Consider the following 26,259-nt stretch of genomic DNA (forward strand, 5'->3'; position numbering starts at 1 on the left):
CAGGAGGGAGCCCGGGAGGAGGAAGGCGGGTTCTGAGGAATGTGAGCTCTTTTTAGATGCAGTCACAGCAGCAAGAATATTACTGGCCCAAAAATGGAAGCAAGAAGAATTACCGAGGCTTGAAGAATGGAGGATGAAGTTAGTGGACTATGCAGGAAGCTAAACTAAGAGGAAGGATCCGAAACCGGCGGGACCAGAAATTCACGGAAGACTGGAGTAAATTCACGGACTATTTGAAAAGTGATTGTGAAGAACAGACGTTTGTAGGTTTGCAAGAAGTTTTGTGAGTATTGCAAAAATGGAGAAGGGGAAGGATGATTTGTTAAGAGATATAAGGGCAATATAAAGTTAAGAAATGCATAAGAAGTGGTGAAAACGGTGGATCATCAGAGGTGCTGATGGAAATCCAAAAAGATTGTATAAGTGATAGGTTTTGGGGTACATTTTATAATGTATATGTTAAAATCAATAAAAATGAAAAAGAAGGCGGCGGGTTCTGGGTGCGGATTCTGACGGGAGGGAGGGAGGGAGGGAGGCGCTGGCCCCTCCCTGCCACCACTAGGCCTGCTGGCCCCTCCCTGCCACCACTAGGCCTGCTGGCCCCTCCCTGCCCCCACTAGGCCTGCTGGCCCCTCCCTGCCCCCACTAGGCCTGCTGGCCCCTCCCTGCCACCACTAGGCCTGCTGGCCCCTCCCTGCCCCCACTAGGCCTGCTGGCCCCTCCCTGCCACCACTAGGCCTGCTGGCCCCTCCCTGCCACCACTAGGCCTGCTGGCCCCTCCCTGCCACCACTAGGCCTGCTGGCCCCTCCCTGCCACCACTAGGCCTGCTGGCCCCTCCCTGCCCCCACTAGGCCTGCTGGCCCCTCCCTGCCCCCACTAGGCCTGCTGGCCCCTCCCTGCCCCCACTAGGCCTGCTGGCCCCTCCCTGCCCCCACTAGGCCTGCTGGCCCCTCCCTGCCCCCACTAGGCCTGCTGGCCCCTCCCTGCCCCCACTAGGCCTGCTGGCCTCTCTCCGGCTCTCTCCGGGGGGGAGCCGGAAGTGCCGGGCGCCCCTGGGGGGCGGGGCCGGGAGGAGAGGGCGGAGCCTGGCGCCCTTGGACCTCCCGCGCCTCGGCCAATCGCCAGGCTTCCCGTCGCCGCCGCCGCCGCCGCCGCTTCCGCCTGGGAGCTGGGGAGGGGGAGGGGCGCCTCCTGCGGGACCCCCCGGAGAGATGGAGCCCCCGGTGAGGAGGGGAGGGGAGGGGAGGGGAGGGGAGACTCGGAGGACCCCCCCCGGCCCGACAGGGAGAGGCGGAGGGGGGGAAAGAAGGAGCCCCCAGGAGACTCCACGGGGGTCAAGCCGGGGAGATGGGCGGGGTAGAAAGGGAGTATTATCATTATTGCTATGCCCAGTGGGGGGGCAGGAGATAAGGCAGCCCTGGGGGGGGGGAGAAGGACCCCCCAGGAGACTCCACGGGGGGCATTGCTGGGGGGGGGTCAAGCCTCTAGTCCGTGAGGGTCCCCTGCCCAGCCGGAACCGGGGAGATGGGCGGGGGTAGAAATATATATATATATATATTAGTAGTAGTAGCAGTACTATTGCTACTCCTCCTTTTTCCCTGGGGTGGGGAGGGGTAGTCCCCAAGGGTCGGGGGCACCTTCGCTCTCCTCAGAGAACCCCCCCGGCCCCGCCAGGGAGTGGTATCTCTGGGAGACGGGGGGTGGCAGGAGGGAAGGCAGCCCCTGGGGGGTGAAGAAGGACCCCCCCAGGAGCCTCCTCAGGGGAGGTGGGGTGGCACTGCTGGGGGAGGTCAAGCCCCCCTGCCTGCAAGGGTCCCCTGCCTCTTGCCGGACCTACCGAGTCGTACCTGGGTCAATGGGTAGTGTATAAATAAATTATTATTATTATTATTATTATTATTATTATTATTATTTATTATGCTCCTGGCAGAACCATCTAGATTGCGCTTTCCCCCCCCCCCCAGCCAAGACAAGTGAGCTCTTTTTTCCGCCTCTCCTACCACCCCCACCCCATGAAAGTCATCCTCCGATTAAAACCTCTTCTCATGAGGCAATAATCAATATTTATATATTTATAGACCTATTTATGGACATTTTTAAGGCAATTTTGCACGCGCCCCACTCGCCTGCACCCCTAGCGGGGGCTACCATCCCTAACTGCGGCCCTGTGGGGGGGTCAGTATAAGCTGCTTACTATAGCTTAGGGCCCCACTCTCTTAAGGCCCCCCCCCCCAAATTTCATTATTACTATACTTCTTCATTGTATTTCAGTTCAACAGCTACTTTGATAAAATACATATTTTGTTATGTGCAAATGGCTTTAGGTCCATAAGTTACCATATAGCACATGGGTAGGCAAACTTAGGTCCGGGGGCCGGATCCAGCCAAATCGCCTTCTAAATCCGGCCTGCGGATGGTCCGGGAATCAGCGTGTTTTTACATGAGCAGAATGTGTGCTTTGATTTAAAATGCATCTCTGGGTGATTTGTGGGGCATTTCCTCCCCAGAAATATAGTCCGCCCCCCCCCCAAGGTCTGAGGGCTCCCTCTCGCCCCGGGGCTCCTGGAGAGCAGGGGGCCGGATCCAATTCCCAGATTGGGGAGGGCAGAGCGGGGCCCTTGGGACCCCCCCTCGCCCTCCCCCATGGATGGATCTGTCAGTTTGTATTTCTTGGTGCAGAAAGGGTTGATCTGATGTGTAGAGATCTTTTCTATTCTACTTACTGTACTTTTCCATTTATAAGACTAGGTTATTTTACTTTTAAAAAAGGTCAAATGTCTCGGGGCATCTTATACACGGATAGTGCATATGGCCATTTTCTAAATTCGGGGTCCCCAAAAGTAGCGGGCGTCTTATACATAGCGGCAGCTTAGGGAAGCTTTTAATGTTTGATGCATTACAGTGGTACCTCGGGTTACATACGCTTCAGATTACAGACTCCGCTAACCCAGAAATATTACCTTGGGTTAAGAACTTTGCTTCAGGATGAGAACAGAAATCGTGCTCCGGCGGCACAGCGGCAGCAGGAGTCCCCATTAGCTAAAGTGGTGCTTCAGGTTAAGAACAGTTTCAGGTTAAGAACGGACCTCAGGAACAAATTAAGTTCTTAACCAGAGGTACCACTGTACTGTATTTTAATATTTTGCTGGAAGCCCAGAGTGGCTGGGGAATAAATAAATTATTGTTATTATTCTTATTTTATTATTATACACAGAAAAATATTGTAATTCCAGAGGGTGCTGGAAGCTTCTCTGTTTGAAAGCATCAGGCAGAAGGTGCCTCATTTTCGGGGTTCTTCCTTCTGCCTGGAGCTGCTTCTTATCTCTTCCATCAAGGTCCTGCTATTATTGTCCGGCCAGGGGGAGCCCACTCCCACTTTCTCTTTCTTTCTTCTGATCTTCTGTACATAGTGGGCTTAGTGTTGAGGTTTAGTCTTCTTATAAGTTTGTAAGTTTTCGTCAGTTAGTTTACGTTAAGTCTGCTGCAACTGGACTTCTGATGGACAGGGCCAATCCTGAATGTATTGGTTTTGTGACCATGATGCTCATTTGCCTTCAGTAGCAGTAAAGCTCTGCTGGATGGAAGAAACATTAGTTGCCTCTGGTCTCTTTTTGGGAACTCTGCTCCGTGCTTAATTTTTTTCCTTCCCAGAAGATGCTGGGGCGACAGGGTCTCCTCCTCTCTTAAAGGCTCCCCCCCATCGCCACCACCCCTGCTTCCTGTGGGTGGGAGTTCCACCATTTAACTCGGCACTGCATGAAGAAGAAGCCCTTTCTTTTCTCTGCCCTGAATCATCCAGCTCTCAATTTTGTGGGATGCCCACAACTTTGAGTAATAAAAGAGAGAAGGGAGGGAAGAAAAAACACTTTTCCGTATCCATCTTCTCCATGCCGTGCATCATTTTATCAATTTTATCTTCCTTTGTGGGTTGTGCAAACAGCCACTCTGAATATTGCTTTTTTACAGGGTGAGGGACCCTGGGCATGGATTTATGGGACTGAATTAAGGCTTTCAGGGGTCCCAAGACATTTGGCTCTTCCTATATTATTATCATTTTGTTTTATAATGTATATAAAACAGAGATAACAAAGTTGCACGCAACTTAAAATAACAATATTGCAAGTACAGAGTGTTGACTGTATCAGATCAACAAATAAAGTTCCAGTTTGCCAGGCTTGAAGATGACGGTTCCGTCGTCTATGTCCTGAAAGAGTCCCAAATTGTATAAAAAGTGTCGGAAGGTTCCAGGCCTTGTCAAATCTCAAATTACGTGTGTGTTTTTCCATGACAGAAAGCTCTCTTCCAGAGTGAGTGGAACCAGGCATCCAGTGTAAGACTTGGGGCTGTTTGAGTCGAGTTACTCTGTAATCTCAATTTTGGACAGCAGGCAATAGTTTTCTAAGCAACATTTATCATTTCTGTCAAAATTGAACCTCAGGAGGGAAGGATCCTGCTGGCCAGCCCCCCGAGAGAAGAGGAGGCTGCGCTGGAGGAAAAGTCTTTTTTCCCCGTGTTCCTCTGACACCTCTCTCTCTCTCTCTCTCTTTTTAAATACATTTTCATTAATTTTTTAACATATTAATTCCAACATTCATACAACATAACTTCTCATCCTATACAATATTTTTGGACTTCCATCGACGCCTCTGATGGTTCCCCATTATTTTTCACATATTATGCATTTCTTAATTTCATATTACCTTTAATATCCTTAACTAATAATTCTCCTCATTGTCTTTTTAGCATTATTTCAAATACTTCACCTTACAAAACTTCTTGCAAACCTACTAGCGTAATCTGTTCATCACAGTTACTTTTCAAATAGTCCGTAAATTTACACCAGTCTTCTGAGAATCTCTGGTCCCGCAGGTTTCGAATCCTTCCTGTTAGTTTATCTAATTCTGCGTAGTCCATCAATTTCATCCTCCATTCTTCTTTCGTCAGTAGTTCTTCTTGCTTCCATTTTTGTGCCAATAATATTCTTGCTGCCTTCATTGCATATAAAAACAACTTACAATCCTTTCTGTTTATATCATCTTCTACAATGCCAAGTAAAAATGCTTCTGGTTTCTTAATAAATGTATATTTCATCATCTTTGTCCATCTCATTATATATCATTTCCCAGAGGTTTTTCATCCTCTGACCTCTCTCTGCCCCACAGACTTTGGGGGACCTGCTCCTGACCCTTTATGAGATGGGCTTCACTGAGCGGCAGGTGCGCGATGCCCTCCGCGCCGGCTGCCTCAGCGCCCCGGAGGCTGCCAACTGGTGAGTGGCTAGATGACCCCTGGGGTCCCCTCCAGCCCCCCTCCCCTGCCCTGGGGGGAGACAGTTCTGCTGGCTGCGCTCCCGGAGGTGCTCCCCGCTCTCCCCTGACCAGCCCTGAGCTCCCTGTCAGCGCAGGCGCTGGGGCTTCTCCTGCTTGACGGCCTCGTCGTCTCCTCCTCTCTTTCCCCAGGCTGCTGCAGGAGAGGGCGGAAGAGCCGCCGCCCCCCCAGAGCAAGCCTCCCAGAGCGCTGAAGGACTGCAGGGCGATGGACGCCTTCAACCCCCCCAGGAGGGTCCAGGAGGCCTCGTCGGGGCCAGCGGCTGCCAGCCTGGGCTGCCCAACCTCAGGTGAAGAAGAGGCTCCCTGTCCACAGCCTCTCTCCCCCCCCCCCCGCAGGGGAGGCCCAGGGAGGCAGCCTGGGTGGACCTGTTGCACTGTCTCCTTTGGGGTGGGCTTCCCAGCATGCTCTTTCCTCTCCCCCCAGGTGCCAGGGCAGAGGGGGCCGCCAAGGACCCCCCCGGGAAAGCCAGCAGCCAGGCTTTTGCTGAGCAGCAGCGGGAGCAGCTGGCGGAGGAGCTGAGGGCCGAGAGGAGGACCAAGCGGCAGGTGAGACAGCTTTCCGGGGGGGGGGTGCCCCAAGGTGGAGGGTCCTCATTGTGGCTGTTTCTGGGGCGGAACCTGCCCCGCCTTCCCTCCTCACGGCTCCCTTCCTTCCCCCCAGGAGCACGAGTTGGCCCTGCAGAGAATCGCAGACGACCGGCGTCGCATCCAGGGCAAGGCCCAGCTGGCGCAGGAAGCCCCCCCTTCGGAGAAGAGAGTGCAGCCCCCCAGCGACGGGCAGTGCCTGCTTCGGGTGAGAGGAAGAGCAGCAGCCACAGGCTCCCTCAGGGGCCATTCCCCACCCCCACCCCGGGGGCCAGGAGGGAAGAGAGGAGGGAATTGCAAGTCGGGGGGGGGGGGGCTTGATTCAAGGAGGGAGGGTTGTGGCGTTACCAAAACAAGGAAGGATTGGCCTCTGATTAGAATACACATGAGGCTTGACCAGCAAGACTCTGGGAGGGCTGCGTATAGTAATTCCTCCCCCCCCCTCGGCCCAGGTCGTTTTATTCACAAAAGAACTTTTTACACATTGTTCGTAAGAACCATTCAGACTCCCTCTGAGCATTTCAAAAACCCCACGTGGGACAAAGTCAGATCAGAAGAAATTCTTTTAACTACAAAGAAACTATTTCCTACTTGAGTATGCACAGTAGTCCAGAGTAAATAAAATAGGAGTAAAAGGAGGAAGGCATTCGGCAAAACCCCAGAGGTCATAAAGAGGAATAAACAGGAGAGACAGGATGGCGGTATTTGCCATCTCCTTGTGAACTCTCTTCCTGGCCCTTAAGATCTAGCTAAAGATGAAACTATGTCAAAGTAACCTACTACGAGAGGCAGTGTGGTGTAGTGGTTAGGAGCGGTGGACTCGTAATCTGGGGAACCGGGTTCGCGGCTCCGCTCCTCCACCTGCAGCTGCTGGGTGACCTTGGGCCAGTCACACTTCTCTGAGGTCTCTCAGCCCCACTCACCTCACAGAGTGTTTGTTGTGGGGCAGGAAGGGAAAGGAGAATGTTAGACGCTTTGAGACTCCTTCGGGTAGTGATAAAGTGGGATATCAAATCCAAACTCCTCTTCTTCTTCTATCTTTATGTACTGAGGATGCCTGGTGAAGCAACTGGCCTGTGTTTCAGAATGCTTATATGTGCCTGTCAGGCGTAGAGAAAGCAAATGGCAGAGGTGCAGAGGCTTGTGGGATTCGATCAGAAACCATTGTCAATGAATCAAACCCAGCCAACGGCATGCTTTCATCGCGGCTTGCTCCATATTTCATAATTCCTCAAAGCAATCCCACCTGACCCCCACACTCTGGATATTTGCACCCCTACAGAGGGTGTCTGCCTGTTTGCCGGGGTTGGGCTAGATGAGCCTTAGGGGTCCCTTCCGACTCTACAGTTCTGTGATTCTTGGCTGGGCGGGGGATGCTGGCGGGGGGAGGGGGAGGTCATTTTGGCCTGAGGAGTGTAAGGGCCGGGCCGGATCCCAGGCCAGCCAGATGCCCCTTAGGGGATGCCTTCAAGCAATGCCCCGCAGTGGGAGACCCAGCCCATGGCTGCCCCTCTTCTCCCCACAGATCCGCCTCCCCTCGGGGGACTCCGTGTGCCAGAGCTTCCCATCCGCCTCCCCCCTGGAGGCCGTCCGCCTGCGCCTCCTGGAGCTTCACCCGCAGCTGCCGCCCGCCTTCTCCCTCCTGCAGGGCTTCCCCAAGCGCCACTTTGGGCCAGCCGACCTGCCCCGCTCCCTGGGGGACCTGGGCCTGGCCCCCAGCGCCACCCTCTGCGTGGTGGGGCCCCCGGCACCCCAGGCCCCGGCCTCCAAGGGGGTGGCGGGGCCTGAGTCCCCACCGCAGACCCCACACGAGGAGGAGGAGGAAGAGGAGGAAGAGGAGGAGGAGGAAGAAGAGGAGGAGGAAGAGGAGGAGGAAGAAGAGGAGGAGGGGATGGCAGGGCCTGGTCTCCCGACCCCAGAGGGGAGAGGCCTCTTCGCTCAGGGCGCCCACCTGCCTTCCGTCCTCCGCTCTCCGGCACAGAGGGTGACTCCAGGGGACTTTGCGGGGCTGCACAGCCACGGGGAGCTGGCCTTCCCTGAGCCCCACCGCTGGGGTAAGTATTCAGGAAGAAGCCTTTTGCTGTAGTAGTAGTAGTAGTAATAATAATAATAATAATAATAATAATAATAAATAATTTATTATTTGTACCCCGCCCATCTGACTGGGTTTCCCCAGCCACTCTGGGCGGCTTCCAACAAAGATTAAAAATACATTAAAATGTCACACATTAAGAACTTCCCTGAACAGGGCTGCCTTCAGATGTCTTCTAAAAGTCAGGTAGTTGTTTATCTGTGTGACATCTGATGGGAGGGCGTTCCACAGGGCGGGCGCCACTACCCCTGCATGCCTCCAAGCTGCTCTGCTCTGCTTCTGCCCACTGAGCTCCCCTGGGTGTCGGCCAGGGAGCCCCTGTCCCCCAGCCCTCCCTGGGGATGTCCTGGGGGGCTGCACCTGCCAAGCAGGGGCTCCGTCGCTCAGCCCCAGCCCTTGTCCCCCTAGGAATGAAGGTTGTTCTAGTCTTAATATGTTAACTTTTCTGCTGTACTTTATTGGAAGGAGAAAAATAATCATTTCCTTAATAACAATAATTTAAATGGAAAATTTATCTTTAGAAAGATAAAGCATTTTATTTCAAAAATCCAATTTAAATTTTAAAAATCTGATTTAAATTTTAAAAAATCCAATTTTTTGTTGTTAAATCATTGATTTTTCATCCACCCTGGCTCCTATTAATTCTCTGCAGACACACCTCTTGGGGTGGGCGGGCAATAAGCCCCTTCCCAGGCCAGATCAGAGCTGCCTTTGACTCCTTGCCAGGCCTGTGCCAGGGGGTGTAGCGGATAGTGTTGGGCAGGGACCTGGGTTTGAATCCCCACTCAGCCATGGTGTTGGCTGGGTGACCTTGGGGGCCGCTCCCTGCCTGTCAGCCTAGCCTGCCTTGCAGGGGTGTCACTGTGGGGTTTAACTGAAGAGGAGGAGAACAACAACAACAACCAGATGTGCCCCCTCAAGCAGAAAAGTCCGAAACAAAATGCTCTCTCTGTCCCCGCAGGGAGGGGCCACAGGATGGACGTGGAGGAGCCCATGGAGCAGGAGTCCTCGGCGACCCTGAGGGAAGGAGAGGCTTCCGGGGGCCGGGGGCCGCCTCTGCCAGGTCAGCACCTGAGGCAGGAAGGTGGGAGGCCAGCGCCAGGAGGGAGGAGGCTCCAAGATCTGGCCTGCCTGAGTCACTGTAGAATTGGGAGGGACCCCTGAAGGTCATCCAGCCCAACCCGCTACAAGGCAGGAATCTCATGGTGGAGCCTCTGCTTGGAAACCTCCAAGGAAGGAGAGGCAGCAGCACGCCCTCCCCTCCTGTCCCCAATTACGGCCAAGCAGAGTATAAATTTAAATATACTTCATTAAAATGGGGGGAGTGTGAATTGGGGGGGGGGGGGCTCGAGATGCTTCCTTGGGTATCAGCAGTGCAAACCTGGCTGGTGGGGAACAGGGTGGGGTGGGGGCGAGGAAGCCAAGATGAGGGGGGGTCCCCTGATTTGTGGGGGAAGTGGGTCTACTCTTGAGGAGGGAGATCCCTTGCTGAAGGTTAGGAGGAACTTCTGGAGAGCAGAAAGAAGGGCAGGGCGTAGGCCAGAAGGGGGGTGGTGTGGGGGCGAGGAAAGAACCTTGATCCTAAGTTGGGGGGGTCTTCTTTCTGTTTGAAGGCTCCTTGTCTTTTGGGGAACACGCTCAGGGACTCCCGGGGTCTCGGCACCAGTGGCCGGCGGAGGGCAACCTGCTGAGGTAGGGGGCCTGGCCCAGCCTGGGCTATCTGGGGGCGCTTGTTTTCTAGGGGGCAGGGGAAGGCTGGCTGGGAACGTGGAAGGGGGGCGGGAAGCAAAGCGAAAGGGGGCGCCTGGGTGTCTTCATCATCGCCTGTCTCTTTCTGCCCCCCAGGACGGCCGACGGGAGCCGAGCCGAAGCGCCCGCCCTCCCCCTGGCTGTGGCCCAGGCGGCCGAGTTGCGCCTGCAGCGGGTGAATGCGCAGGGCCCCGAAGGCGAGGAGAAGGCCTCTCTGGCCGCCACGTCCCCCCCAGGCCGCCCGGCCCCTGCAGTGCCCCCGCTCTTCCAGCTGTCCCTGCGAGGGGCCACAGCCCTCCTCACAGGTAGAGGCTTCTCACTGCAGCTTGCTCCTTCCTGCTGCTGCTGCTGCTGCTGCTTAATATCACTTCAATTTACCGTATTTTTCGCTCCATAAGATGTACCTAGTTTTTAGAGGAGGGAAAAAAATATTCTGAACGAAACAGTGAATGTATGATTTATGTGGTTCATGCTGTGGCCACAGACATGATATGTGATTTGACGGTGAGTTTGGGGTAGCCCAATGCAAAAATCCTGAGGATCCATGTGCTTTTACCTCCCCCCCTCCCAGGCATCCTCCTTTATCTCTAGAGTCCCTTATCTCCCTCCGAACACCCCCTTCTCTCTTTCTAAAAAAAAAAAAAAAGCACGTTCTGCTTTTTGCCCCTGGGCAATTCGGCTCGAGAGACCACGCATTCGCTCCATAAGACACACAGACATTTCCCCTTACTTTTTTGGAGGAAAAACGTGTGTCTTAAGGAGCGAAAAATACGGTATATATCTCTCTCAACCCAAAGGTCCCAGGACCATGTGCAACATTCAGAGCATGATTTGCGCGACGTAATGCAGAGCCTGATATTGCCCAGCTAAGCCCCTGCAAGACAGGGGTCTGGGAGAAGAGGAATGCGCCTAGAGGTGTCTCATGAAGGCGCCCGGCAAGCCTCTCTGGGGAGAGCAGGGCACATGCCTTTGTCTTCAAAAGCAAGGGATGAGGAAGAGGAGGAGGAAAAGTTCTGGGAAACTTCATCTGCTTAAAGCATCTTCCCGGGCTTCCCATCTCCTCCCAGAGTCCTCATAACGGTTCTCCTGTGGTGTGGTTTTCCTTTGGGTGAGCTGCCTGGGCTCTCCGCTCCAGGGGGAAGGCGGGATCCGAACTCAGGACTGCAATGTTTCTGTCGGCTTTGTCCCCGCAGCGCCCAGCAAGCAGTACTGCAGCAGCCTGGCTTCGGTGACGCCGGTGCTGGCGGAGCACCTCCTGGGTCACCTGGTGCAGCAGGGCCTGCTCAGCCCCCGCAGCCTCAAGCTGTTCTTCGGCTGCCCCCTCCAGAAGCTGCGCCTCGACTGCTACCCCTACGCCACCAACCAGCTCCTGGGCCAGCTGCGGGCCTTTCCCAGCCTCCGCCACCTCAGCCTCCTCGCCTGCTCCGTCATCACCGGTGAGTGGGGCGGGAGCGGGATGGGCAGAGGGGCCCCCAGGGGTCATCCAGCCCAGCCCCCTGCAGTGCAGGATCTCAGCTAAAGAAGCATAGAATGGTGGAGCTGGAAGGGGCCCCCAGGGGTCATCCAGCCCAGCCCCCCACAATGCAGGATCTCAGCTAAAGAAGCATAGAATGGTGGAGCTGGAAGGGGCCCCCAGGGGTCATCCAGCCCAGCCCCCCACAATGCAGGATCTCAGCTAAAGAAGCATAGAATGGTGGAGCTGGAAGGGGCCCCCAGAGGTCATCCAGCCTAGCCCCCACAATGCAGGAACTCAGCTAAAGAAGCATAGAATGGTGGAGCTGGAAGGGGCCCCCAGGGGTCATCCAGCCTAGCCCCCCACAAGGCAGGAACTCAGCTAAAGCATAGAATGGTGGAGCTGGAAGGGGCCCCCAGAGGTCATCCAGCCTAGCCCCCACAATGCAGGAACTCAGCTAAAGAAGCATAGAATGGTGGAGCTGGAAGAGACCCCCAGAGGTCATCCATCCCAGCCCCCCCAGTGCAGGATCAGAGCTGAAGCATTGCTGACCGAGGGGGGGCAGAGAGGGTCTGGGCAGGAGGCTGCTCCACGGGACCTGAGAGCTTAGCTGTGGGAGGCGGGCGGGTTCTGTGCTCTCATCCCCCTGAGCTGACCCTCCTCCCCCACTTCTCTCCCCCCCCCCCCCAGACCAGGGCGTCTCTGTGGTCCAGCACCTTCCCCGCCTGCAGCACCTCAACCTCTCGGCCTGTGTGAAGCTCACCGACAACTGCCTGCAGTTTCTGAAGGGTACGTCACAGACACACACACACACACACACCCGTCCTGCTCTTTTGGCTACTTCCTCTCCGCCTGCAGGATCAGGCCCATGAGAGCCTGCAGGATCAGGCCCCATGTGGCCCACCTAGTCCAGCCTCCTCTCCCCTCCCCCCCCCCCCCCGCAGCCCCCAGCAATGGGGATTCAGAAGCATCGCGGCCTCTGACTGCGGAGGCAGAGCCCTGGGCTTCTCCAGGAATTTATGTTCAGTTAAAGAAATAATATTCTGTATTAGTTTTCAATTACAGTCCAATAATAACCTCATTATAACAATGCCAAATTACAATGCCATTACTAATACCAATCATGAAGGTACCAAGTTATATAATTTAGGTGCCCCGGCCCCATGTGCTAGACTCAATGGTTTGGTGATTGACTTTATTTCTGCGTTCCAAAATCATAGTAATTTCAATTACACTCCAGTCTAGATAACAATCCTTGCAATATTAACAACTTCCCTTCGTATTGACACATTAAATGATGTATAAACTTACAAGTGAGGCATTCAAACTATATTCTTATTCTTCCTGTGTGTGGCAGTTATTCTTTCTGTGATATTTCTTCCTGTCCTTGTAAAATGTTACGTCTGTATTTTCCCAGTTGTTGCTGTTCTCCATCATGCTTTGGGCAGAGCTTCAGAAATTCTCCATCGCTCTGTCCTGGGCTCCATTGTTTTGCAACTTTCAACAGCAACCTCAAAAATCACTCTGTCCCAATAAATAGCCTTGTAGAGGCTATTTTCCCTCTCTGCCTGGCAAGGAGAGCGGTCCGTCAAACTGCAGATGACTCAATAATGAACCTTATCAGTTCCTTGGCAAGTTTGCAGGCTCCTTTCATCCTTCCGTCCGACTGAAGATAAATGAGCAGTTATACTCCCAATTAAATTAAATTCCAGCTCCGAAACCACAGGTAGCGTAAGCCTGTGGCCGTGGGACTCGGCGGGCACCAGGAGCGCCCCCCGAAATGCAGAAGGGACCCCGTAAGGGGTTTCGGAACGTGGAAGGGTTAGCGCAGTGCTGTGAGTCAATCGCTCTTTCTGCGGAGTGAAGCCGCGTAGCTGCTGTCGGCGAGCGCTGTCCTCTTTTCCTGGAATCATTCGGCTTGAAACCAACAACTCGTGAGTAAGATAAGAAAAGACAATGTTTGGGACCAAAATTTTTGCTAATTCGGCTAAAAACGAGAGACGTAACCAGGAAGTCCGTCTCTTGCCACTGCCTAAGATCTAAAGCAAAGGCTTTGATGTCTGGAGCCTTTGAAGAGGTGTCAAAAGACAATCAACTCTTACATCTATTTAAGCTACTTTAGGACTTAACTTTTGAAAGCTTTATTTTAATTCATGAACTGTGTGATACCTCAACTGTTGGATTTACAAATTGACAAAGAATCCCAGGCAGTCGGACTGCCTAGACACCAGAACTGTCAGATTGCAAGACTTTGATATTTTGTTGCTGGTGCCAGTATTAGCTGAGCCTAAATGGAACTGTTGCTTTGAACTGTTACATCCTGCACTTATTGAGACATTGTTATATATTGAGACCAACTCTGCTAAATACAACTGCTGAAGGGCTTTCAAGAAATTAAAGGCTGTTTGGACATTCTTTTTAAAGTATTGAAGTCTGGAAAATTTTAATAACTGATATTAATTAATTTGACTTCTTCCCTACAATACAAGTGGACTCCCCCTAGAGGATTTTTGGATTTACAACTATATGTGACTTTCCTTTTGGTTTCCTTTCCTCCTATTTGGTTGTTTATCTTATGGGCTTGTGGATTCCCATGAGAACATACTCAGTTTGACCTTGACTCGTAGACAGAAGTGGAATGAGCGGCACTGGGAGACAAACAAGAGCGGGTAAAGGAAAAAAGCAAACAACTTTGAATTTACTTTCCCAGCCGCCCAGATCATCGGTCCCTGATGTTTTGGAACTAGAAGAAAGTGAGCAGCTGTTGGGTGAAGATATGGCAGCAGGTGGAACTGCTTCAGTATTAGACAAAATACATGAAAAATTGGAAGGCCTAGATAAAAAGGTGGATGAACAAACGGCAAAGATTGATCAGACCAGAGACTCTGTTAACAAGTTAACTGAACAAGTTATTTCGAATGCTCAAGCAATTAGCAATTTATCTGAATCCACTGTAGAAAATCAGAAACTGGCAGAGGAAGCCATTCAGAAAACTGCAGTATTGGAGCAGGAGGTGAGACCACTCCATAAGCAGGTTGGGGAACAACAGGCCTACTTGTCTATGATTGAACTTCGGGCCAGGGAAAATAACCTAAAATTGAGGTTTATACCAGAACTTGAACATGAACAAGGGAACTTAACTGAGTTTTTAACAAAAGAATTTTCCAAGTGGTGGCCTTTGGAGGAGGAAAAGGACTTTAAAATTGTGACTGCTTTCAGGCTTGGGAAATTTACAAGGAAGGACAAGCCCAGAGACTGTTTGATTACCCTGAGATCCAAGGAGGAAAGGGATAAAATATTAGGACTACATTACGGAAAGTCACTTGAAATTTTGGACAAAAGAGCAGAGATTTACAAGGACATTCCTAAACAACTTTTGGATCTTAGATCTACCTACCTTGAATTAGTCAAGCTGTTGAGGAGCAACCTGATTATCTTTAGGTGGGAATTTCCACAAGGACTATCTTTTACATTCAGGGGGAAGAAGGTCAAAATTAAAACAGCTGAAGACAGAGATAAATTTTTGAATACTTACGGAGAGGACCTTCAGAAAGGGATTGAAAGACCCTCAGGGGCTGGACCACAGCCTGTACCCACACCTACACCTCTGGGGTCTGTAGACCAGGATAAAAAGATACCACCACCAGAACAATAACAGATTTGACCAGGATGTCTCTGCAACTTCTGAGTTGGAACATAAATGGCACCAACATTCCGGAGAAAAGGAGAAGGATATTTCATATTTTGAAAAAAGAACAATTGGACGTTATTTGCTTGCAAGAAACACATGTGACTAGGCTACATAGAGAAGTGTTAATAAATAAAAGATTAGGCCAAGAATTTATCTCATCAGATCGAGTAAAGAAAAGAGGTGTGGTGATATATGCAAAAGAGAGCCTGTCACCAAAATTTTTATTTAAAGATGAACAAGGACGAATTTTGGCAATTGAGATCCAGACCCAAGGAGAAAAGTTTTTGTTATTGGGAATTTATGCGCCAAATGAGGGAAAATCGGAATTCTACAAGAAGCTGCACGAGATTATGCTGGACTATCTGGACTATGATAACATCATCATGATGGGAGATATGAATGGAGTGGTATCAACCAATATGGACAAGTCACATAGCCAAAACGTGACAAAAGACGGCAGACTACCGAAAACATTCTTTGAAATGACTGACAACATGGACTTGATTGACATTTGGAGAACAAAGAACCCTCTAGGAAGACAAGGAACATTCTTTTCTGAAGCCCAACTGACATGGACAAGAATCGACCAAATTTGGATAACCAGAGGCCTGGCACCCAAGATAAAAAAAAGTGGAAATCTGCCTAAAGACTTGCTCCGACCATAATGCGGTGAAGATGGATATGAGATTAATTCCAACCGGCTCCTTTAGATGGAGGATGAATGACAACTTGTTTAGAGATCAGGACATTATTAAAAAGGCCCAAAAAGCTTTGAAGGACTATTTTGAGATAAACCTGAACACTACGGTGGAAAAAAGAACTGTCTGGGACGCAAGTAAGGCGGTCATGAGGGGGTTTCTGATACAACAGAATACTATTAAGAAAAAAGTACAGAATGATAAGAAAGATAAGATCTTGGAGAAAATTAAAGAAGGCGAGAAGAAGTTAAGATCGAGACCGAAATCAAAGGAGATATTAAGAGAAATCAAACATTATCAAGCACAATATTCAAAACTGATAAATCAGGAAGTGGAATGGAAAGTTAAGTTAATGAAACAAAGATCCTTTGAATCAGCAAATAAATGTGGAAAGCTGCTAGCATGGCAGCTGAAAAAGAGACAAAAGCTGAACACAGTAACAAATTTAGAAATTGAGGGAAGAAATATTCAGAACCCAGTGGAAATCAGAAAGTGCTTCCAGAGATATTTCAAACAACTATATACTCAAGGGCCGCAAAATGAATCAGAGATAGAACAGTTTCTAAAGAAGAATGGTTTACCAAAGTTGTCTCTGCGGAATAGATCAATCCTGAATTATAAAATAACACAATTAGAGATTGAGGAGGCCATTCAGAACATGCAACTGGGCAAGTCTCCAGGGCCAGATGGGCTTACCTCCAAATATTATAAGACATTGAAAGACTATTTGATACATCCATTAATGGAGGTTTGCAATGAAATTATGGAGGGGAAGAAGGCACCGGAGTCGTGGAAAGAAGCTTTCATCACATTGATACCCAAACTAGAAACTGAAAAGACACAACTTAAGAATTACCGCCCCATCTCCCTCCTAAATGTGGATTACAAAATATTTGCAGACATTTTAGCAAGTAGATTTAAAAAAGTTTTAAATGAAGTAATTCACAAGGACCAGGCAGGCTTTCTCCCAGGTAGACATTTGTTTGCAAACACAAGGAACATTATTGATATTTTGGAACTCTTGCAAACAAACATTAATACAAAAGCAGTCTTGATATTTATAGATGCGGAGAAGGCCTTTGACAATATCTCCTGGAAGTTTATGAAGAAAAATTTGGAAGGAATGGGAGTGGGGCAGGGGTTTTACAATGGGGGATAGAGGCAATTTATTCAGAGCAAAAGGCAAAACTGATAGTTAACAATGTGGTGACAGAAGAGTTTAGAATTGAAAAAGGAACACGACAAGGTTGCCCTATATCCCCTTTGTTATTTATATCGGTCCTAGAAGTGCTCTTGAATATGATCAGAGGAGACCGGTTGGTGGAAGGTATCCAGGTCGGAGCGAAACAATATAAACTGAAAGCATTTGCAGATGACCTAGTTTTAACCCTACAGGAGCCAGAGCCTAGTACTAAAAGGGTGTTGCAACTGATTTATGAGTTTGGTCGAGTGGCAGGATTTAAACTTAATAAGCAAAAAACCAAGGTCTTAGAAAAAAATTTGACTTCTTCAGAATCAGAAAGGTTTCAGAAAGAGACAGAATTAAATGTGGTTAAAAAAGTAAGATACCTAGGGGTAAACATAACAGCGAAGAACAGGAATTTATTTAAAGACAATTATGAAAAATGTTGGTCTGAAATTAAAAGGGATCTAGATGGTTGGTCAAGATTGAAACTTTCCTTGACAGGACGTATTGCTGCTATTAAGATGAATGTATTGCCAAAAATGTTGTTTTTGTTTCAAACTTTGCAGATTGTGGACAAAATGGAGTGTTTTGGGAGGTGGCAGAGAGATATTTCAAAATTTGTCTGGCAGGGCAAAAAGCCCAGAATTAAGTTTAAGATATTAACTGATGCTAAAGAAAGAGGGGGCTTTGCCCTGCCAGACCTAAAGTTGTATTATGAATCAGCAGCTTTCTGCTGGTTGAAAGACTGGCTACTTCTTGAGAACACTGATGTTTTAGATTTGGAAGGATTCAACAATGCGTTTGGTTGGCATGCATATCTGTGGTATGACAAGGCTAAAATACATAAGACTTTCAAGAACCATGTTGTCAGAAAAGCAGTATTTAACGTCTGGTTGAAATATAAAGACTTATTGGAAAACAAGACCCCAAGGTGGTTATCACCAATGGAGGCTAAGGCCCTGAAAAAACTCAATATGGAGGCCAAATGGCCGAAATATTGGGAAATAATAGAAAAAGATGGAGATAACTGGAGGTTGCAGAGTATGGGGAAAATAAAAGACAAAGTGCGAGATTGGCTACATTATGCTCAGATTAAAGAAGTTTTTAAGTTGGACAAAAAGATAGGATTCCAGGTGGAAAAATCAAAGTTAGAAACAGAACTGTTAGAACCCAGCTCTAAGATACTTTCAAGAATGTATAACTTGCTGTTAAAATGGAATACACAGGATGAAACGGTTAAATCAGCTATGATAAAGTGGGCACAGGACATTGGCTATAACATCATGTTTGCTGACTGGGAAAAGTTATGGACTACAGGTCTGAGATTTACCGCATGTAACGCCTTGAAAGAAAACATTATGAAAATGATATACAGGTGGTACATGACCCCAGTCAAGCTAGCAAAAATATATCACCTGCCAGACAATAAGTGTTGGAAATGTAAAGAAGCTGAAGGAACATTCTTTCACCTCTGGTGGACTTGCCCTAGAGTGAAGGTTTTCTGGGAAATGATTTATAATGAACTGAAAAAGGTATTGTAAGTATACCTTCCTTAAGAAACCAGAGGCCTTTCTCTTGGGCATTGTTGGTCAGAGTGTGCAAAAGAAGGATCAAATCTTTTTTATGTATGCTACAACAGCAGCAAGGATACTCATCGCAAAAAGGTGGAAAACTCAAGAATTACCCACACTGGAAGAATGGCAGATGCAACTGATAGACTATATGGAACTGGCGGAGATGACTGGCAGAATCCGAGACCTGGGAGAAGAACTGGTGGAGGAAGACTGGAAGAAATTTAAGGACTATCTACAAAAATATTGTAAATTGTATGAATGTTAAGAAAGATGTAAGATTAGCAAAAACATGGCTTCAACAAACTAGGTATAAAGAATAGAAATTTAAATTTAATTGGAAGACGAAAAGATAAATTTTGGATAAGTAACATTTTATGATTAAGTTTCAATAAGAGTATGTTAAATCCCAAAATTTGAGATATTAATATTGGAAAATTATATTATATGAATTAAACCAAGTTAATAATTTGCTGGTAAAATTTATGAGTTTAGAAAGCAGGAACAAGGGTTGTGAGGAAGTCCAAAGATGAATATGAAATGTGGATATTGGAAAAGATTGTGTTATTATCTATGTATTTTATTGTTAAACTAAAATTTAATAAATATTATTAAAAAAATAAAAAAAATTAAATTCCAGCTCCATAGATAATAAAGGATGGGAAGTTTCCATCGTAAACCTTTTGCAAAATAGAGCTCCCCTCCCTTTTTCCTTTTCTTTTTAACACACACAGTTCCATTTGATGTTATATTCCATACCTTCAATACAGTTTCATCCCTCCTTACCTGTACATATATAATAATCTGAGCTAGCGTTCATCTCCATGAATTTATCTCATCCTCTTCAAATGCCACCCAAATTCCTGGCTATCCCAGCCTCTGGTGGGAGGGAGTTCCACATTTCAATTCTGCGCTGCGAGAAGGAGGACTTGCTTTTAGCTCTCCCCATGAAAAAAGGGGCCCCTCACCCTTAGGCATTTATTTTGCGTTTGCATTTATTTATTAAATTTGTATACTGCCCCCTAGACCCATAGATTTCAGGGCGCTTCGCAGCATAAAATTACAATTCTTCTTTATTGACTTGCTGATCACAGAATAAGATTTTGGCTTGTGATGCTTAGCTTATTTTCACTTGTCGCTTTTAAGGCAGTGTTTTATAGAACATAATTGTTTCACTGATTAATATATGATTTCAGCTGCATTTGTGACGCTCTAGTACGCTCTGTCGAGCCGTTATTATTACTGATTCTTTGCAAGCCGCTGTGGGAATAATTTGAATGAGAAACGGCAGAGAAATCTATGTTGTGAAGCGCCCTGAGAACTACAGGGTGTAGGACGGTATACAAATTTAATACAATCAATTAATCAATAGGACTTTTTTAAAAAAAATAATATTTTATTTAGAATATTAAGAATATTACAGTGAGTTAAATAAAAGAAAAGATAAAAAGAATACCTAAAGAAGGCAGAGGAAAGAAACAACATGGCAATAAAATATAATTAAGGTGACAGAACTATAATTCGGTATCATCATAAATATAATTATAAATAAATTATAATATACTGTATATATGTAAACGGTTAAGCTTATTGTTTCCCTCAAGTATACATCAATTCATGGGTCACTGTGTTTTTCATAAATACGTTCCAAATATCGTTAATTTTGTCCATATGGTAATCATTGAAAGCAATCTGTTCCTGGGTTGCAAGCGTTGCCATGTTACTCTGGTCCGTGTCGCTGGGTTTTCTGTGCCCGGCAAAAAGATGGGCATGGATGCCTTGGAAGAACGATGGAGAAATGAATGGGCGTGTGATGGATCTGGCCCCCGCTCTCCCCGCAGGGCTCCCCCAGCTGTCTCACCTGGCGCTGGACCAGACGCACGTGACGGATCGGGGCCTGGGCAAGTTCCTGCTCTCAGCGCCCCCCTCCCTCACCCACCTGAGCCTCAACCAGACAGGCGTCACGGACGGCACCCTCGGCCTGCTGCCCCAGTGCGCCCCCCGGCTCTGCACCCTCAGCATCAAGCAGACGGGCGTAAGTGGCCCCCGCAGTCTGGAAAAGGGCCTTCTCCGGGGGGGGGGAGCTTGGGACGGGTGCAGCCGGCTGGCACCTGGGGGTGGGTGGGTGGGTGGGGGTGGTCCTCTCTTGGTCCCGTGTGTGATGGGGGGGGGGCTTTCCCAACCACCCCAGTGTGGTGTAGAGCGTCGGGCCCGGGAGACTGTGACGCTCTTGGGAAGACCTTGGAAGTCGCCTCAAGCTCCTCGGGGTTTAAGCGCAGTGAAATATTGCCCTTTTAAAATGTGTTTTTTTTGGGGGGGTATTGGGTTGTTCTTTTATTTTTAATTCAGCATTTTGTGGCTTTATGTCTTGATTTGATTCTGTGAGCCGCCCCGAGACCCCCGGGTATAGGATATATATAAATTCAATAAATAATAATAATAATTCAAGCGGCCGCGCTGTCTTGCTTCCGCAGGTGGTGGATGTATCAGCCCTGCGGCGCCTGGAGGCTCTGCTGACGCTGCATCTGGACGGGACCCCGGTGAGCGAGGCCTCCCTGCGGGCGCTCTCCTCGCACCCGGCACTCTGCACCCTGACGCTCTCGGGGGTCCAGTCGGTGGACGGCAACACGGCCCTGGAGCTGGTCTCAGGTGCGGGGCGGGGGCTGTGCCCCTCAGGCGCTCGGGAAAGGGCCCCATTGTCTCTTTGCCCGTGGGTGCTGTCCCGCCCAGGGAAGTGCGGCCTGAGAAGGTTTGCCAGCAGAGGCTGGAGAGGCAGTTCTGGCACCAGGGAGGCAGGGGGTGGTGTTGCCGTAGGCACACAGAAGATGCCCCCTGGCCGACAGTTCCCTCCACAACAGCTTCCTCTGGGCAGTGAGGGCGCATTAGAATCACCGGCCTCTAGACTTGGAAGGGACCCCCAACGGTCATCTAGACCAACCCGGAATGAAATGCAGGACAGGAAGTGAGAGCACAGAGCTTCGCTGGCAGCTGAGGCAGGACCTGTGGCTTGCTATTAGCATTGGTTTATAATTGGAATTATTACTGTTAATGTTTTGCTCACCCTGAAGTCCCAGGCTGCAACAATTTAAAATGCAGTCAAACCTTGGTTCTGCAACGTAATCCGTTCTGGAAGCCTGTTTGGCTTCCGAAACGTTTGACAGCCAAGGCGCAGCTTCCGACTGGTTGCCAGAGCTTCCTGCACTCAAGCGGCGCATCCGACGTTCAGCTTCCGAAAACTGCGAGTGTTTGCTTCCGTGTTTTCAGTGTTTGGCAGCCGAAAGGTTTGGAAACGGAACTGAGGTTTGACTGTGCAAGATTGAAAAAGCATGTTAAGCCACCTTAGGAGTCGTAACTGTGGGTTGGGACCTGGAAAGCTACTTCTCCAAGCCCAGCCCCAGTCTGTGGGCTCTGACCCAAAGCTCCCCTGCAGCCCACCTCTAGGGCACTCACCTGGGGCAAGCAGCCGTGTCCTCCAGGCGAGCAGCCCTGCCGAAAATAACCCTGTGCTGTAGATGCCGCAGACAGAGCCAGGAGCGGCCCCTGGCACCTGCTCAGTTTTGGCTTCCCTGGCCACCTTGTCCAGGAGTGTTGGAGAGGTGGCCCCCAGGTCCCCCGATGTTGGGGGGTTGTTGGGAGCTGCGCTGCGGTTCCCAGCTGGCTTGGAGGCGCTTCCACGTGGCAACCCACCCCTTGGGGCTCTTTCTTCAGGTCTGCCTGCCCTCTCTCAGTTGGCCTTGCCCAGCCGCCACACGGTCACTGACGACGGCCTGGCCGCCCTCTGCCGCCTGGCAGGGCTCCTGGAGCTGGACCTGACAGACTACAGCCACATCACCAACGAGGGGCTGCAGCACCTGCCCCAGCTGAGCAGGTGAGGAATGGGTGCACGGATCCTGCCCCCCCACAGCAAGGCTGGGCTCTGCACTCCAGCCCCCCAACCCCCCCCCTTCATAGCAGGCCTTGCTCCCTGGGCAGCGGTCCAGGATGTTGGGTTGCGGAGATTTCTTGGAGATTCTCCTTTCTGCCTCACGTTCGGGAGTTCAGCAGAGGGTATCCTTTTGCAGCTTAAGAAGTAATGCTTTGATAGGCTAGCATTAGCCATTAATAATAATAATGATATTATCATTATTAGAATATTTGAAATGGTTTCCCTGATGAATATATGATTTAAGCTGCATTTGTGACACTCTGTTACGCTCCGCCGTGTCGTCATTATTACTGATTCTTTGCAAGCCACTGTGGGAATAATTTGATTGAGAAACGGCAGAGACATTTATGTTGTGAACCGCCCTGAGATCTATGAGGTATAGGACAGTATACAAATTAAATTAAATTAGGTTTTTTTTTAAAAAAATTATTAATTGTATTACAGTCAGTTAAATAAGACAAAAAGAAAAAGAATACCTAATAATAGTTTATTATTCAAACCCTGCCCATCTGGCTGGGTTTCCCCAGCCACTCTTGGCAGCTTCCAACAAAATATTAAAATACAATAGTCCTTCAGATATTAATAACTTCCCGATACAGAGCTGCCTTCAGATGTCTTCTAAAAGTCAAGAGAGTTGTTTATTTCCTTGACATCTGATGGGACGGCGTTCCACAGGGCGGGTGTCACTACCAAGAAGGCCCTCTGCCTGGTTCCCTGTATCCTCACTTCTCGCAATGGACCCTCGGAGCTGGACCTCAGTGCTGTGGGGTCCAGAGGCCATCTTTGGCCACTAGACGGGGGGGGGGGGTCCGATGGCCCGACCTGAGGCTCTTCTGCGGTTCTTTCAGGCTGCGCCGCCTGTCTCTCTGCAACACGCTGGCCACGGACCTGGGCCTGCGCCACGTCCAGGGGCTGCCGCTTCTGGAGGAGCTGTGCTTGGACCGCCTCAACGTCTCCAGCGCAGGGGTGGCGCGCTGCATCGTCACTCTGCCCCACCTGCAGGTACGGCCGGGAAGGGAGCAGCGCCAAGGGGGGGGGGGGCTCAGCCGGCTCTGTCCCTGGCGGAGTGGCAGGCGCTGGCAAGGGCTCCTTCCCTCCTCCAAGCTCCTCTCTTTTGGCGGCTGCAGAGACACAGAGAGGGAGAGACCTGGGGCAGGGCAGGCATGAGGGCCCCAGGGGCCCTGCCCCCCCACTTTATCATCTTCCTCCCCCCCCCCAGGTGCTGAGTCTGGCCAGCACGCCGGTTGGAGACACAGTGGTGCGCCTGGGCATCTCCCGCTGTAAGCAGCTGCTCAAGGTGAACCTGAGCCGCACCCGCCTGACAGACCGAGGTGAGTCCTGGCCCCCCAACGCTTTTCTGGCCCCCAGCCCCACCTGGCCAGAAGCGGTGTCCAGAGCTGCAGTTTCCACGGCCCACTAAGAGAGACGAAATGCAGCGACATTCGAAACCGCAACGGCTGATTGCACATTCACTCAAAATCCGATTAAAGCCCTTTAGTTCCATTAATTAATTTGGCAAAGGAGATGAGCATGATCTGGAGATACGGGCTCTCCGAAGCCTCGCAGCCGTTGGCATCTCCAGGGCTCCCCCCCCCACCCACCCACCCACCCACCAGGGTTGGTACTGCCACTTTGGGGGACGCCGCTCGAGAACAGCTTGGCGGGGGGCTGGCCTGGGGTGTCAGCTGCCGGCACAGAGATGGGAAGCAGAGGACACCCCCCCCTTTCTCTCTGGGGGGTGCGGAAAATAGAACCAGAATGATAAGAGTTGGAAAGGGACCCCCAAGGGTCATCCAGCCCAACCCCTGGCAATGTCAGCGTCCCTGACAGCTCTGCTGAAAAACCTCCAACGAAGCAGAACCCACATTGCCGGGGGGTGGACTAGATGACTCTAGGGATCCCTTCCAAGTCTACCATTCTGTGATTCTACGATTCCAAGGCTCTTTCTGCCCTTTGTCCTCCCTGAGAGGCACAGACCAGGACACGGGGGAGACTTGGCTGCAGGAAGACCCTGTCCCTGCCCAGCTGCCTTTTTGCCCCCTCCTGTCTCTCCGCAGGGCTCCGCTTCCTGCGCCACGTGCCCCTGGTGCAGCTCAACCTGGACGGCTCCGGCGTGACCCCCGAGGGGGTGGCCGTCCTCCTGGCCGCCTGCCCCGCCCTCGGCAGCATCCGTGCCAGCCACCTGCGCACCTTGCCCTCGGAGGACGTCTCGGACGAAGAAGGAGAAGGACCCGGCTAGGCCAGCAAGGCCTCCCACCCCCCGGCCCCTCCCTCGACGCATGGCGCACTTTCTTCTGCCCCCCACCCACTTCTCTTCCTGCGACTCTGAAGGTTTGGCGCAGCAGGGCTCCCTGCGGGGCTGGACTTTCCGCCTCGGAGCCGCCCACGTTCTCAGCGCCCTCGTCATCACCGCACCAGGTCCGCTGGGAAGCCTGCCTCTGCGGACGAGGCTTGTCCTTCACTCGTCTTCCAGTCTCCAGCCTGACTTCTTGTTTCCCTCACCTGTAGCTGCACGATGGGTGTTTCTTTCCTTTTTTAAAAGAAGAAGAAATCCATTTCGAAAGCCCAGGCTCTTAATTCCTGGGGGACGCAGAGAAGGAGGAGGGAAGGGGGAGCAGAGGGCCTGGGGTGGAGGAGGCCGGGGACCCCCATTTCTGAAGATGCCTGACGCAAACGGGTGCAGTCCTTCCCCACCCCCAGCAGAGGCCCAAAGGAGTCCTGGGGGGCAGGGGGGGCCAAATGGGACGCGGAACTCCTGAAAAAACTTCTCTGCAGCTTGTGCCTTAACAATTTCCAATAAAAAAAACATTGACGGGTCTCCTGATTGTGTTGCCTCTGATTGTGCTGGCTTGGATCGGGGTGGGGAGCCTCCAGAGACCCTCCAAATGCCCCCCATCACCCCACTGACCATGCTGGGAGCCCCAAAGCGTTTGGGATGGTGCCCAGTCAACGATGCCAGGGCTGCCCCTCTTCCACTGTGGGGCTTTTGGAGTAGGGCCAGACTGCCTTCCTCATCCTCTTCTCTGCACCTCAGGCTATTGTGAAACCTTTCTGATCCCACATTCCCTGCCCCCTAAAATATGCACTGCAGTGCACATAGTTAACCAGTGGAATTCCCTGCCACAGGATGGCACGATGGCTACCAGTTTAGATAAAGTTAAAAGGTTGGGCAGAGCTTTGGGTGAGCAGGTGGGTAGGATGAGGGCTGCCGTCCCTCTGAAGGCCAGTTATCCTCCAGTGGGGCAAGAGGGGCATTAATTGGCCACCCAAGGAGGGATTGGGCCGGCCATGGGGGGCTGAGACAGCAAGGTGGTCCTTAGGTTCTGCAAAGGTTGCGGAAGTGAGAAAGCAAAATTCGCACTCAGTCCACACTCCTGGGAGTGGCACCCGCTTCCTCCTGGGCCACCTGCTGGGGGGGCAGTCTTGGGAATCTGGGGGAGAGGCCCATGTAAGGGAAGTTGCCCCCAGTTGCAGTCACCATTTGGAGAGCTCTGGCCTTGCGATTCCTGCATTGCAGGGGGCTGGCCTAGATGACCTTTGGGGGTTCCTTCCAACTCTACGACTCTCTTCTTCTGAGCCACCGCTCCTGGCTGGCGGCTGGGCGGGGAGGGGGCTGTCCGAGGCCCCTTCCCTGCGCGGCGTGGTCCGGAGCGGGGCGCGCGCGGAGCCGGTTCCGCAGCAGCAGCAGCAGCAGGAGCCGCAGCCTGCGAAAGAGGCAGAGGCGGCGGCGGCAGGCAGGCAGTGAGCGGATGAGGCGCGCAGCTGAGCCTGCCGCCGCATCCACCGCAGAGCCCCCCGCGCTGCTGCGCCGGGAGGACCCCGGGGCCGCCCCCGCTGCCGCCCCCTCGCCTCGCCTCGCCTCCCGGGGATGGGCGCGGCGCCGGAGAGAGCCCACGCAGGGCGGCGGGCCAGCGGGGCGCGCGCGGCGTGGCAGCGGGGGGTGCGCGCCTGAGCGGCGGCGGCGGCGGCAGCAGCAGG

The 26,259-nt window shown here is 51.1% G+C and overlaps 1 protein-coding gene across 1 annotated transcript; it reads left to right on the plus strand.

Moving 5' to 3' along the window:
- The first annotated feature begins 1,119 nt into the window (after positions 1 to 1,119).
- LOC307227200 (uncharacterized protein) lies at positions 1,120 to 25,099 on the plus strand. Its single transcript, XM_079996460.1, has 17 exons — positions 1,120 to 1,224; positions 5,164 to 5,270; positions 5,461 to 5,618; positions 5,756 to 5,877; positions 5,993 to 6,124; positions 7,442 to 7,970; positions 8,970 to 9,071; positions 9,622 to 9,700; positions 9,854 to 10,062; positions 10,951 to 11,193; positions 11,901 to 11,999; positions 20,198 to 20,391; positions 20,831 to 21,005; positions 22,065 to 22,224; positions 23,130 to 23,283; positions 23,501 to 23,612; positions 24,339 to 25,099. The coding sequence occupies exons 1-17, from the start codon at positions 1,213 to 1,215 to the stop codon at positions 24,518 to 24,520; spliced, it is 2,769 nt and encodes a 922-aa protein (XP_079852586.1). The 5' UTR covers positions 1,120 to 1,212; the 3' UTR covers positions 24,521 to 25,099.
- Positions 25,100 to 26,259: the final 1,160 nt, after the last annotated feature.

The sequence above is a fragment of the Podarcis cretensis genome, assembly GCF_951804945.1.
Source record: "Podarcis cretensis genome assembly, chromosome: 12".
In the NCBI taxonomy this organism is placed as follows: domain Eukaryota; kingdom Metazoa; phylum Chordata; class Lepidosauria; order Squamata; family Lacertidae; genus Podarcis; species Podarcis cretensis.